Source organism: Drosophila pseudoobscura, chromosome X (assembly GCF_009870125.1).
Source record: "Drosophila pseudoobscura strain MV-25-SWS-2005 chromosome X, UCI_Dpse_MV25, whole genome shotgun sequence".
Taxonomy (NCBI): Eukaryota; Metazoa; Arthropoda; class Insecta; order Diptera; family Drosophilidae; genus Drosophila; species Drosophila pseudoobscura.
This window is the reverse complement of record NC_046683.1, coordinates 61658379-61673752: the sequence shown is the minus strand read 5'-3', so window position 1 is coordinate 61673752 and position 15374 is coordinate 61658379. Positions and strand designations below refer to the sequence as shown.

Sequence of the window (15374 nt, the reverse complement as noted above, 5' to 3'; positions counted from 1 at the left end):
CACTGCCACTGCCTTGAAACATTTTTCATTAGAGCGGGCGTTGTTCCCGCTGCTCGGGCCTGGCTCTCCCGGCTCTCCATAAAGAAATGTTTTACAATGTAATTGCAAAACGTCCAAGTCCAAAGCTAAACCCAAACAAAAACCAACTTTGACCGACTATGGCCTGACCGCTGTTGCGGCCTTGAAGCTGACTGCCTGACTGCCTGACTGGCAAAGGACTGGGCCAAAAGAGCGCGGAGCGGGCTAACTCATATGTAATTTGTTTTTAGCCAGCTCGGGTACAGGGCTCAAAGCATGCAAGCCAAAGAGCAAAGAGCAAACAGCAAACAGCACAGCACATACTCATATACGCGTATTATATGGCCACGATATATTAAACTCATACACGCGAGAGGGCCAAGAGCAAGCCCCCAAACAGAAATGGCCTACAAAGGGGTGTGGGAGAACAAGAGCCATTAAAAGGGCTGAGGGCAAAAGCCAAAGTGAAAGTGAAAGTATCACGGAAGCCCCCGAATAAAATGTCGGTCACATTAGGGTAATATATATTTGATCCATTATGTTGGCCAGGGAATGGTTCGGTTCATCATTTTGGATTATGGTATGTCGGAAACATAAATTTGATTGAGGCTATAAAAGGTACTCGAACCTTTCCAATCCGGATGGACTCTATCTATGGAGATATTTCGATAACTCTTCCTTTATAAAAACCCATCGGTTGGCTTCTGTTATTTTGTTCTATTTTTATTCGGTGTTTCTGTGAATGTGAAAATCTTGATTAGACGCGGATATTGATTCCTCCAGGATAAACCAATAGTATTATTTTAAAATAGATTTTCTGTTTATTTCCGCATGAAAACTTTCCAAACATGATTTTTTGCTCAGAGGGAACACTTGTTTGAAACCGAATTTCCACTCGAAAGCCATTTGCAACTTCAGTTAACGAAAAATGAAACAAATAAGTGCAGAAAAAACTGTTTTGTGTTGGTTCAACAATTTACATTACAATATCATGTTGTATATTATGTTCTCAAACAAGTAGAAGCTAAATGCCAATAAAACAAGCTTTTTAAAAAGTTTTCTATGTTTTTTCTGGGTTTCTGCTGGGCTGTTGCTGGCTTTGTGTATTATGTGTTGTTTGTTCCAGGGACGAGACGGGACGTGTGTGTGCTCTGTGCTCTCTGCTCGCATCCTTTTTCATCATGTGCCGACACATCCTCTGTGTGCCGCTGCTCTGCTGCTACCATGTATCTATCTATCTATCTATGTATCTATGCATGCAAAATGCCCATTTTGGTCGCTGGCTAAATGCCTTTTTTGTGTTCGTTTTTATTTTTATTTTGCCAGGGCAGGGACAACGAGCCGGAGCCGGCCGAGGCCCCGTTTAGCCTTCAACTCTGGCCGCTGCTTGATATTGATTTTTATACGCTGGTCGCTGCTTTTGTAGTAGTTTCTCTACAAGGATTTTTAATATTTAAAATCGTTCGCTGCGCCTCTCCCTCTCTCGCTCTCTCTCACCCTATTTCTCTTTCTCTGTCTGTCACACTCTCTGTGGCACAAACACAATTCGGAAATGACCCAAAAACAGCTTAAATCTCAATAAAAGGGCATTTTGACTTGAACTGTCAGTCGGAGAGTCAGTCGAAGGGTTTTCTGGGTCGATGTGTCGGGTCGAATCGGCTGCTATTGGGATTGGGATGGGGATGGAGATGGGGTTGGGGTTGGGGTTGGGCCTGGCAATGGGGCTCTTGTTTTTAGTCGTCAACATTTCTATGCCAAGTACTCTCTCACACACACCGCACACACACAGCTGCTGTTGTTGTTCGCTCTGCAAAGTGAAATTGTGTTAAAAATCGCATTCCTTTCTCGGCTTCTGTGCAGCGGAAATTGAAAATAGCGTCGCGTTGTGTGCCACTCTCGTCCTTTTTCCTTTTCCGCTGTTGTTATTGCTGCTCCTGCTCCTTCCCCGACTGCTGTTGCTGTTGCTGTACAAAATGCTCATATGGCATGAAAATTTAATTGGAGTAAAATGCTGCTGCACAACTCTCAAAAACTAGTTAGAGAACGGCACACGGGGAAAACGGGTAAAAGTGCTACAAAAAAAGAATGAACAAAATACAAAAAAAAAAAAAAAACGAATCCAACCAGGAGAAGAAAAATCGCTGGCAAAACTAGCACATAAATCAGCGAGAGTTTCCTTTTTATTCCCCCGCCCCACCCCACCCCACCCCTCTCTCTCCTTCTGTTTCTCTGAGTGGTTTTTTGCGCCCTCTTTGGCTGCCACGAGATTGAAATGTGCATATGGCATTAGCTTTAAATATAGAAGAAGCTTATATAAATAACATGAATCTTGTGTGTGTGGCCGAGCGGTAACACAAATGTTTATTAGTCATATTTATAGGGGTTTCGCTCTGGGAGCAGGTCAGTACAGACTAAGAGGTTTTGGTGGAGTCCCATTCGGGGAAGTACATATATACACATAAATACAAATGTAGGATCGCATATAGTGCCATTTAACCACTTGACCTAGTCAAACCAAAATTCATTTGATTATGAAGAGCTTCGGGGCACAAGAATCCAGACAAAGAAACTGAACAAATCGTGTACCATTGAAATGTGTGCGCGTTACTAATCGTACTTCTCTGTGCCTGAAGAGGATGCAATAAATGTATGAGCTTGGAGCTCCTAGTTACATAAAATGTAACGATATCTGAAGACCTGGCCTGGCCCAAAATAAACACTTAATTTATGCCGGGGAACTGTGTGCTGGCCCGATGGTGTGTGACAAGCGCCTCCGGGGTGCATTGCTGATAAATCAAAGCCCGGCAAAAAGTCTTTGACACTGCTCTCGGCCATGGTCGAGTAGCTGCTGCCACCTACAGCTACAGCTACAGCTACAACTAGACATCCACACAGGCCACACAGTCCGCACAGCCCACAAATTTGGTCACTTGTATGTCTGCCCCTGGGGCCTGGGTCTAAAGCAGAAACAAAAAAAAAGAAGAACACGTTACGTGCACACATTTTATGCTGACATCAGCTGTTTTGGGAAGAGCTTACGGCTTGGATTTGCTGCTCTGACCTCGTTTTCGGAGAGCCCACAAGCCAAAGTAACAAACAAGTACGAGTATACGAATACGAATACGTTACGTATACGTATACGTACACGTACACGTACAACGGAATGGGCAAAACACGGAAAAAGACAACACAGGAATATGTTGTCCAATGGCCAAATATTTGCCGTAATGCGTTGGGCAACACACAAATCCAGAAGATGATGGAAATATATTTGGATAAGAGCAAAAGGAGTCCCGTCCCCCCAGCATACAATGCATAACTCATGTGGGCGTGTGGGCGGGGGACCGTGGTGCCCCCCCTTTCTTCGGGCGGCACAATGACAAAGTTCAAGAGGGCGAATGGAGATAAAACATTATGGGGGCATCATCAACAATGTTTAAAGCGAAATTAACTCGAGACGAGCTCGAGGAAAACTCCTTCAAAAGCTTTGAACTTTCTTGAAAATCAGCAAAATCATGACGCAAAAATGATTTTGAAGAATTTTTGTAGATACGCCAGGCGTTCTCTTCGAAGGAGAAATGGGAATTTAGTCCATAACTTTAATCGTATTTCGCAGGATTTTCCTTAATGAAATTCAGTAATTGTCCTTTTAATCGCAAAACAATAAAGAAATTGTGTTATCTACTTGCTGGCAGGCAGTGGAGTGCAGTGAAAGGCCTCCGGGTCCAATTTTCATTAGTTAAGCACTTTGGCTTGTGGAAATCTCAGTCCCCCGACCTGCCACACAGCTATTTATATGCTCGTAGTTGCGCTATGTCGGGGCCTACCTGCCAAAAAGTACAAAGGCCAAAAACTATGTCAGACCCCCTCGCCCTCTCCCACCCACACAAAAATAACCAATACGAAAATAATCCAACAGTTGATACTTCTAGTAGTTCGTTGTCCTACAAAAGTGCCACAAAAGCTGGCTGCCTTTCTTTAGTGGCAGGCAGACTTGTCTTTGTAGCCGGCTTAGGGATTGCCTTCTCCCCTGTATTGCCCCTGTATCTGGATCTGTATTATGTACATATCCCTCTGTGTGTGAGTAAAAGATAAACTTATGGCACACATACACAAACACACACACAAACACACACACACTGACACTGAGATAGAGCACAGGAAACGAGAATGGATGCTTTTCTCTCGCCCCCCCGCCCCGTTTGCCACACACGTCACACGTAGGGAAAATTCGATTTTCTTTTTGGTTTCGCTTACTTTAAGTTTTTGTGTGTGTTTTTGTGCTGATGCGCCGAAGATGGCTTCAAGTAGCTTCAAAACGCCTTAAATGCTTCCTTATTGCTGGTGGCTGGTGGTTGGTGGTTTCTTCTGTGATATTATTATTTCTGGCTAAGTCTCGTGCTGGCGCTATGTTGTTGTCTGTGACATGTTTCTGGTCAGAAGCGGCGACCTTGACTGCCAGCAGCACACTGCATTGCACTGGTCCAGACCTCTCGGCGGGGAGGCGTCTCTCTCACTGTTCTGGCCACATTTTTTTCAACTAAATTTTTGTTGCGCTGAACTATGTTTTAACGCGCGATCAATAAAACAAAAAAAATAAACACACACACGAAACACGAACACGTTGCGTACACGTAACGGCCACTTTCTCAACTTTCTTTTTGGGAAATCACAAAAAAAAAACTACAACACGGTGGGGTTCTCTCTCATCTTGCGGTGCAGAAATTGACAGCTGGAATTGTGGTATAATTATGCGGATGGTGATATTTTTCTGCTTATTTTCCTAGAATTTTGTTGTATATTTATTGCGGGGGGCTTTTCTTTGGCTGAGCAACGTGGACGAGAGGAGATTTCCGTGTGGCTTGTGCGCGAGGTCTTCGTGCACGGTACGCGTCCTTGTTCCAACTACTGACGTTCGAACGGTGTGACATGGCCACAGACTCGAGAATCGGAATCCTGGACGCCCCTGAAAGAAGGCAGGCCACAAATGAAGCTTTTACTTGGGCTTTTGCTCTCTCTTACTGCTTTCGCTCTCTCTCTTCGGGCACTTTCCATTCAGCTTCAGCTGATTGGTCGCGCCTGCTCCGCTCGGTCCTCTCTCTCTCCCTCTCTGGTGCTCTTTCCGTGTCGTCCCAGGCTCTTTTCCCATGCACGTGTTCTCCCTGGTTCCACCAACCGTTGGCTTCTCCACGTTTTTGTTTTGTTTTCGTCATTCGTCGTTGGGCAAGGTTAACAAAAACAACTGCCGTTGGCGTGTTGGCGTGTATGCGTGTATGCGTGCACGCGTGTATCTGTGTGTGTGTGTCGTGTCTGTGCCAGTGCCTGTGCCTGTGTCTGTGTCTGCGAGTGGGTCTGGGCGCCAACATTCCAAAACATCTGATGGCTGTCAAAAAACGCTCCATGTGTCAGAGATTCGGTTGGACATGCGCATTCCCAGCCTTAAAACCTCATGCAGATGATGGCTCGTGGCTTTTGAGCTTAGATTTTCGCTGTTAGACTGTGGCCATGGCTATGGCTATGGCTATGGCTCCGGTTTATGGCTTATGGGTTGTGGTATGGTCAGGCATTCTCCAAACATGCCAACAGATATTTGATTATGAGTATTATATGAAATATCATCATATATCAATATAACATGCAGGGGCGTACGCCCCTAAGGAGGCGCAGCAGAAGGAGGCATAGACAGACGGCCTCAAGGAGGTGGGAATCGATACGGTGGCATATTACGCATCCAAAGTTGGATCCTGGCCCTGATCCTGATCGTTGCAGCATCCTGAAGCAGTCCCCTGTCCCCGCAGCAGTCCCCTGACAGTCATCGTCGTGGGCCGCCAGGGTCCTGCGATGCTGCTGCCGATTTTGCTGGTGGCCGATGCCAGCACACCATACTTGGGCACCAAGAAGATTGGATTGAAAGCCACACAATACAGATTTCATATTCATTTTTGTACTGTGCATTGTTATTTATTTGGAACTAAAATATTGCATTGACTTTAAAGAACATCTGGTGCGCAGAATACTTGGAATCAGAGTCTTTACTCTTTGGGTCCCTATTTCCCAATCAATTTACAGTCTTAAAGGGAGGTCTCAGGTGAAGTCTCTAGAAGAGATGGCATTGTAAAAAGAATCACACCCATTAATATAAATGTGTTCAAAGGTTTCATAAATTTGGCACATATTTTATCTAAGTAAAACACTTTAAAATAATTAAAATATATTAAATTTGTAGGAAATATGAAATAAATCTAGAATTTTAAAAAGGTGTGGGCCAGATGGCCTTTTGATGGAGTAGGGTAGGGGTTTAGCGAGGGGGACAGCAGTAACAGCAGAAGGAGATCAACAGCAGATGAGTGGCAGATCGACAGCAAATATGCAGTGACAGCAGAAGGAGGGCATAGCAGAGAAGAAGAGTGACACGAGACAGTCGTAGGAGGAGAATCGCAGCAGCAACACCAGAGATCAGCCGAGATCGAGCCGTTCAGTTTGATATTACCAATAAACCATAAATTAGAGAGTATCTACCATTTACCATTTCCACTTTCGTAGCAAACCGATTTTTATGCTTTGTTAAATCTCAGTGTAACTATTCGAATATCAGGGACTTTTCTGCTGCTCTTTAGCTCCTCCCGTTTCCCGCTTCCCGCTTCCCGCTTTCCTCTTCCCGCTCCACTCTTTCCGCCATTAAAACCCCGGCAAAACTTTCCAGTAATTCTCAGATGGCTTAGGTCACTCAACACATTCCCTATGCGTCGCGGCATTAATTTCCCGCTCTGCAAATCTGCGACATTTATGCCGGGCTTGCTGTCAGTCTAAACTAATATTAAAGTGCCATCTTCCAGGCCCTCCCCCAGGATGCCTGATTATGCCGGATCCTGCCCCCAAAAACTAACCACAAACACCAATTACGCGTATGCTGCTGCTGCTGTTGCTGCCTCCGCGCGGAGAAAAAGTATGCCAGGCAAACGGTTGCCGGGCGAAATTACGCCCAGAGACCGCAAAATAAAATGAGACAAGTCGCAGGCAGCTCTACCTGGAGCTGCACCTGATCCTGGCCCTTGCTGTCTAGCTCTGGCTCCGGCGCTGGTTCTGGTTCTGGCCAACAGTTAACCCTGTGTTGCTGCCAACAACGAAAATCTGTTGCAACCGACCGACCGACCGACCGGCTTGCATTTCATATTTTCATAAAAGTTGCGACATTTTTGCCTGGGCGCTGACGACGGATGCTTTTTATTTTTTAGCCGGCGCGTGAAAATCCGAGAGGTGACACTTGTCCAAATTATCTTGCAGGATAAACAAGCGCACTTAACGTGTTATCAGAGGCAAACGATGCCAGCCAACAGGATGGGGATGGGGACGAGGACGAGGACGAGCAGGAGGATGCTACCAACACACAGGACACTCCACACAGCACACAGCACACACAGTGAGAACGGAGAACATAACCAGCATTGTAATCAAAAGCAGGCGAAAGCTGGAGGAGCGAACAAAACTGACATGCAGTTGACTCCAAAAGAGTCGTGGCCCAGGACGAGCACGAGGACGAGGACCAGGACCAGGACGAGGCATGCAACGGACGCCTGAGAGTGTGACCGTCGACAGCGACGCGTCGTCCTCCCCACTGTGAGTGTGAGTGTGAGAGTGAGTGTGAGTGCGGGCTGGTTGGTGTGTGTCCACACGGTCGACAGCTGCTGCTGCATAACCCATACAACTCCTCGCCCTCACACTCACACTCATACCCACACTCACACTCACACTCTAAAGCCAAGTTGAAAATGTTTAACACGAAAAGGAGTTATCACGCTGACAGCCTAGCCAGGACCCGTGGCAGCCCGAGGCTCGAGGCTGGTGCCGTGCCGTGGCACAGACGACGTGCCTTGCTGCAAAATTATGACAAAGTTCTGCGGGAGAAAAATGCCGCAAAGGGCGTGGAAAAGATTCCCTGAAATGAAAACCACAAAATGGAGGAAACTTAGCCCTTCCGCGGCCCTTAAGATGGTCCTCTTGTGGTCCCCACAAATAAAGATTGCGACCTGATCTGCCTTTGTGGCCAAGACTGGAATATGAAATGGAGATGGTCTATGAAATTCCAAAGAGTTTTCGGGTTAGCTGTGATTAAAGAACATTAAAAGTGTATTCAGATTAATATTTGGATGGAATATTTAAATTCCTTACGATTGGGATAGACTGGAGGGCTTAAACCGATGGAAATATCATGCTTTATCAGATGTGACGGCGAATTAAAGCTGTCCCCGCGGTTCAGGAAAGTTCTGGCCTCCCTTAACCCTGTAAAATATCTACCAATTTGCGCACCTCTTCACATAAAAGCCCTACAAACTCCATCCTGAACTCATTATATGCTTATGGACAGAACATTCAACAGGAAAGAGGGGCTGAAATTGCATTTCGTAAGCCAGTGAAAGCCGAGGGAGTTTCCAATCTACTAACCCACCAAAAATTAAAGTCCTGCCACACGGAAAAATAGTTAAAAAAAAAGAGGGACGGTAGAGCACCGCAGGCTGTGCGACAGCAGGCAGACAGCAGCAGCAGTAGGATCGGAGGGCAAAGGCGTGGCAACAGAAGGGGGTACATCCCAGACAGAACACGCCTACATCGGGGGGCCGTCAGCTACTGTCACTCACCGCAGCCGCACTCTGCCTCTGACTCTGCCTGTGCCTCTGCCTCATCCCGGGGGCAAGGCTGCAAGTGAAATGAATACGGGGAAAAGCGCGAACGGTTTGAAGAATTGAAGTAGCCGCAGTTGTTGGAACAGAGCCCGAAAATTGAGTTCCCGGAGTCGCAAAATTTGCCTCCATCTTCACGCCACTTCATAATTGCCGTCGATTAGGGGTTTGGCTTCTGCGGTGGCTTACGGTAACCTCAAAATTGACTTTAAAGTGTGGCCACAGGATCATTTCGCTCTCAGATTATGACAAAGCCAGGGAGGGGCGGGCCGGACTAATTACATATGACCCGCGACGGCATTTGTGTTGTTTTAAGCTGAACAAAAACGACAACAACAGCAGAGCAGAGCAGAGGCAGCAGCAGCAGCAGCGACATGGTCACAAAAGGCAACTTAACCCGTTAACGCGTTAAAGAGCAAGCCGAGTGGTTAAAAGCCAGGCAACGAGAGCGAGCCACCATACCGTCCTGATGATGCGGATGAGAATGGCGGTGGCGCCTGGTTAACTCTGGCTGACTGGCGGCTGCCTTGGTTTACTGGTTGGTTGGCTCCTGCCTCTTGCCTCTTGGCTCTTGGCCTGGCCAGAAGAGCGCGCCGGGGAGGGTAGAAGAATGGCAAGTCAAAGACTTTTTGAGTGGACTGCAGCACTCTGCAGAGGTTAAACACTAACCTGATGATGGCACAAGTACAGCAGCAGCAACAGCAGCAGCAGCAGCGGCAACAGCAACGCAACAAACAAGAAATGTTGAGAAAACTTCAAGGGAAAATATCCAGTGTAAAGCCGAAGTGGATATACCCTGCTTGGGTGAAGATCTATAGAAAATAGACTGGCGGTCTCTTCATATAGGTATTCCTACAAGAAGGCTCCCAAACTTCACTGGATAGTGGGGCAACGCACAGTCGGTCACAGGGCCTTCAGGGCCATCAAACTGAGGTTCTGTTTATGCAAATATGTTTGGGTCTGAGGTTTCTCCCCTGCTTTTGTTGCTGTTTTTGCACATTTGTAACTGTGTTAGGCGTGAGCTGAAAAGCGGACACACAGGAAAACAGAGGAAAACAGAGGAAAGCAGGTGAAAATGAAGACATTCTGTGTGTGTGTTGAAGTTAAAGTTTGTTTTGCTGGCATTTTGTTCTTTTTTTTTTGTGTTTTTGGGGAGAGTTTGCTTACCTTTGGGCAGGTTAGGTTTGGTCTTTCCCTGGCTTTCCCTACTTTTTTCGTAGCACTTTAAGACCATCTGCAAACAGAAGAAGAGGTAGTTGTGGTTGCAAGGCTTCAAATATGAAATGAAAACATTATGACTTTATGAACACTAAATATATGTTTTACTTTATGTTTTTTTGGGTAAGTATTTTGTAGTTTTGCTGCTGTTTATGTTGCTGTTGCTGTGGCGATGGCTGTGGCTGTGGCTGTTTGGATATGTTTGATGTTGGCTGCAGCCTGTGGAACTGTCTCATATGTGGCAGCCCCAGAAACAGGCAACATTATGACGTTGACGAATAACTTTTCACACTTTTTTGTCGGCTGGGAGCTGCTTTCCACATAATATTTTAACAAATGCAATATATTCCTATTATGACGAAAGCGTGCTAGTCCTGACAGCCAAGGACGTTGATTTATGGCTGCCAAAAGGGGTTCCAAAGATTACATTTCTCTAGTTGCGTTTTTTGTAAGCCCTAATCACAGCCGACGGATTGATAAAATATCGCTTTAAGTTCATTTACCTAGGACCCCAGCCCAGAGCCACTCTTTTGCTTTGCTTTGGCTTTCCAACCCAAATGGCTGGCCGACCCAAAGGCTTGTGGCACAAAGGGTACGGGGACGGGGAGTGCACATAAAACTAAGCCAAAACTACACTCAGCTCAACCTCAAAACTAGCTAACCAACAAACCTTATTAAAATGCGAGCTGCCCCCTTAACCCATTACTCTCTAACCCGGAGACCGAGGCAAGGCGTGCACCCCTGCCCCAGCAACCCATCCCACCCCATCCCTCCATCTCTCCGACGCCCAACGCCCAACGCACGTAAGGAAGCGTATAATTTAATTAAATTATCTGGGGCAGCTGCTGATGCTGGTGCCTACGATGATGCCACCGCTACCGCTACCGCTGCTGCTGCGTCTACTACTACTGTTCTGCTGCTTCTGTTGCAAGTAGCAACGAAAAATGTGCATCAAAGTGCACTTAAATCATCAGCGAGGCACGGCGACATACAGAGAGATAGATATATAGATGGATAGGAGAGAGAGAGAGGGAGAGAGAGTAGGAGTGCAATGGATGGAGAGATGGAGAGCTGGAAACAGAGAGACGCAGATATGGCCTCCCCCCAAAATGGCGTTGGCTAAGTGCCGTGGCAGGAAGAGCATCAGCTCGGGGCGGGCGGGCCAAGCCGAGCAACTTTGTACTTTGACTCTTGTATTAGTGACCGGAAATGCAGCTTTCAACAAGGAACAGGACCGGGACCAGGACCTGGAGCCGCCTCAATGACTTGCCAAAGGCGGCAGGAACAGGAAAAGGGAGGACGAAGCCAGGGCCGGGCCGGGCCCGGCCAGCGGAACCGTTGACAAATGCTTTATATATATCCTCACTTTTATTTAAATATTTTTATTTGTAAATTGCTGAGTTTCATGAGCAAAGCGTTTGCATTTGAATGGCAAATACTCGTAAATGCATGAAAGAAGTAGAAGTCGAGGCTACAGGCGAGACCTCACAAAAAGCGCAAATTTTATACAAATGTAACCTTACAGCAGGGAAGCAATTACCAAAGGTTTCCCCTTAAATTATTAAACCTTAAACGGCAAATAAATCTTCAGAAAAGCTCTTCTAAAACCACAAATTTATGGTAATTTTATTCTTTCCTTAAATGCTGTACTTTCGTTTTTAAAGGTTTTACGCGCACATTTTCACAGCTGCTGTCGAATGCAAATAGTTCCAGATAATGCAATAAAACGGCGAAACCCTTCTGGGAAATCTGCCATCATTATCATTGCCATAACCGACGGGGGCCTCCAGCAGTAAGCAGCCAGAAGCCGGCAGCCGGCAGCCCTCCTGCCCCGCCGGCAACTCATTCAGCAATACTCGCTCGTACCTTGACATCGTTTTCCCAAAGAATTTTCCCTTAAATTATGCACGACATTTCTGCTCATTGTTTTCGATGAGAGCAGGCCAAGCCGTGGCAGCGTTCTGACTCTAGAATCATGTTGGTTTACTTTGCTTCCATCTTTTTTTTTTAGTTTTTTTTTGTTATTTTTGGTGTCAAGTCTCTGGGGTGGGCAATGGCTGGGAGGTTGGCAAGATGGGATGGAATGGAATGGGATGCGAAGGGGGTTGGTGCAGACAGTCAACCTAATGCATTGACATTTCTGTTTTTAGCGCATCTGACATGCAAAATGAGTTAATGGCATTGAGAAAGTGAGAGGAAAAACCCAGCGGGCGGTAAGTAAAAGAGAATTCTCCAGCGATTTGCAGTTGATGAATGAGTTTTCGTTGCATTAAGCCATTAGAAGCCCCCAAAGAAGGGGGGGTGGGGAGCTGAGCTCAGCTCATAATTGACACTCATTTATTGGGGGTTTGGGGAGGGAAGGGGAATAAGTTCTCAAACTTAAAGATATTTAATTTGTGGAAAGATTATCCCTTAATTTATGCCCGAAAGGAGAATTTTCGCAGCACTTCCACTTGGCCAAAAAGCATTTCCAATTAAATCCGTGCAACCAAAAGCCCATTCGATAAGGGCCCTCCTTCCACAACATTTCCATAACATTTATACGACGAGTATGCCCCGGCAATCATGAAAACTTAATTAGAAGCTTATTTGGTGTTTTACAAAAACGTCACAATTTGCATACCGCATTTCATTTTCTGCTGCCTCTCGCATCGGACGATAAACGGACCGCAACACATTCCAGGGGGCGGCTATGGAGCTATGGAGCTATGGAGCTACAGGCGGCCTACAGTAAAATACTAAAATTAAATGAGCCAAAATTAACATAAACAATGAAACGATAAGCACAAAATTTCCCCCGTCGCCATAGACAGACAGACAGTCAGACAGACGGACGGACAGATACTGGAAAATTGAACAACTAATTTGGTTGAACGGGTTTTGGCAATTTGCAGAGCAGGGCTTTGCCAAACATTTGCTTAACTTAAAAGTTTATACTAATTGAAAACGCACAAAAGATAGAAATTAAACAGAAATACAGCGGCAGGGAGTGTTCTAAACGTTATATTGGGACTGAAGAGCAAAGTAAGCAAGTTTTCCGTAGAGATTGAACTCTTCCTTTGGAGAAGTTTGCCACCGAAAGCAATCTGTTGTACCAATACAATTCTCAGAAATATGTATTTGAGTCGTCTTCAAGTCCTTTCTACGAGCCTCGAGCCTATGTCAAAGGATTTGCATGCTCGTGTTAGACTTCGTCTTCGCCTTCGTCCTGCCTATGCCGTGCCCCTACCTATGTATAAAGGCACACACACAGTCCAAACAACGAAAACCGTCAAAACGTCTATGTAAATAGGTTGTTAATTAATTTTGAAACGTTTTATGTGCCAGGAGTCGTCATCTTTGCCATCCTTGTAGTTCTTGGTCGCGCTGTCGTCTTGAGTTTTGGCGGTTGTTGATGTGTTTTTGGGGCTTGCCAGTTGAATTTAATAAACTTATGGGAACTTAATTAAAATGAAATTAATTCACATTCTCTGGCGCAACTTAAAGGGTTCCCACACACACACACACACACACACACACACACGCGCGCACACAAGACACAGGCCATCACGAGGCGTATGCGTAATTTCCGCGGAATTGTCGAGCTCATTGCGCATACGCCGCATTGTCTGGTAGTAGAAGAGAGCTTTGCATTAATTTTGATTTTCAGCTGCGTTTTACCCGTACTTTTTCATCCTCTTCCTTTTTTGGCACAAAAATGTTGCCGCGCATTTCGCGCTTTTCACGCTTTTCTTTCCATGTAATTTATATGCGCACAAAAAAATGTTTTGCAAAGTTACTCTCAAGTTGCTTGCCCCGCTCCTGGCGCGCGGCTTTCTTTTGTTTTGCGAAGCTGCGCTTCTAATTAAAAACAAAAGTTTTTTAATCTGCTTTATGGCATAAAGCGAAATAATTATGCGGAATTAAGTTTTGCACGCACACACACACACAAAGCCAAAGGGACACACTTGACAAATACTCGTAGATACGCCTCGACCCCCGGGGCAGTGGCCAATCTGTCCCAATGCTGCTTATCGCACATCAATATCGCCTGCTGCCAGGTATCCAAACAAGCCATTAACCAGAAACTTAATCAATTGGAACTAGCTTTGAATAGGAAATAGAAATGCAATTCTGGTCTGGGCTGGCCCAGCAAACGCCAGAGATGCCGATACGCTTGATTTTCCAACTGGCTGAGAAGTTTTCCACCAAAGTTTGAGCCTGTGTGTCTGTGTATAATTGAGTGTGTTTGCCGAAAGGTGCGTGGGTATGGGCCACAGACAGGACTCAGTGTCTTTTGACCAAAGATTCAACAGCAAACTTGCAGTTACTGGGCTCACAAAGTTTGGACGCTGCCGCTGCCACTGCCGCTGCTGCTGCTGCTTTCTGAAAGGTAACTGATAACTTTTGTGATTTGAAATTTGAGTTTAGATTGGGTTTTAATTGTATTTCGGCTCTGGCTCTATCTCTCTTTGGGTCTGTGCAAATTTGCCAAGTGCCAGGCGATGATGATGAATGGAATGCTGACGCCCCACAGTTGAGAAGGGTTTCGGGTCTGTTGATTCGTCCCCCGAGGCCCCGGTGGGAGACTGACAGCGAGCATGGAATTGATAATGCAATGAAATTGAATGATTCGGCCACTGGAAAACTGATGTGGGTTATCGAAAAGGTTAATTATTACTTATTTTGGAGACTCACAAGTGTCCAAGAGATTCCACGATTTCCCATTGAACCCACTCTCGTTCCTGCAGCTCCAAGGACTCATCCGATAACATCAGGGACCTATATTCACATATATGTCTTGGGTAATTTAGCAAATGTCGTCTCTCGAAAATACTCCGACTGTGATCGTTTTGCCAGCATATTGGAATGATGTAAGACCTTGGGAAAACGCTAAATTAATGCTATCAGAATCTTTGATTTATACCTAATTCTGTGTGTGGTGGGAGGCGGGCATATCGGGTCAAAGGGGGTGTGGCTGAGCAGACTCCCAGCACACGCTCTCTGCAGTGGTGTTTTGCCTTTGAAAACGACAACGGCAGCAGTTGTCGCTTCGCACATTAAAATATTACAACATGAACTGGAAACATGAACACGCACAAACACACGCACACACATACACCCACGCACAAACACTTGCAGGGCCACGCATACACTTGCAGAAATTATGATGTGTCAGCATAGCATGTTAGTACTCAGAAAGAGGGAGAGACAGAGAGGGACAGAGAGACAGAGAGGGACAGAGAGACAGAGCAGAGCGGCTCGAACATGAGCTCATATTTTGCGAAGCTATAAATAAACTAAATTGCCAAAAGTCGAGACAGAAGGAGCGAGTGGCAAACCATTTTGGCTTAACGGCAGATTAAACAGAATGTGCGTGTACCAGAGATGCAGGCGTGACCTACGGATAGCATGTCACGGTGAACGAATCACTTTGCCAAATACCTCATGATAATCTTCCTTGGATGTTACTTTTTCTGA

At 45.8% G+C, this 15374-nt stretch overlaps 1 protein-coding gene across 4 annotated transcripts in view; it reads right to left on the bottom strand.

The window, feature by feature from the left end:
- The window catches only part of LOC4812408 (uncharacterized), a 100918-nt gene that overhangs the window by 57119 nt on the left and 28425 nt on the right, over positions 1-15374 (bottom strand). For 2 of the 4 annotated variants that reach the window (XR_004470001.1, XM_001352907.4), the window contains exon 3: positions 9864-9930. The exons of 1 other annotated variant lie outside the window; for it this stretch is intronic. Coding sequence is in view for 1 of the 3 variants with exons in the window: in XM_001352907.4 (XP_001352943.4) it covers positions 9864-9930 (67 nt within the window). In the remaining 2 variants the exon portion in view is untranslated. Of the gene's footprint in view, positions 1-4275; positions 4988-9863; positions 9931-15374 lie in introns of those variants that run through there. One more of the 4 variants, XM_033382963.1, reaches the window with a different exon arrangement.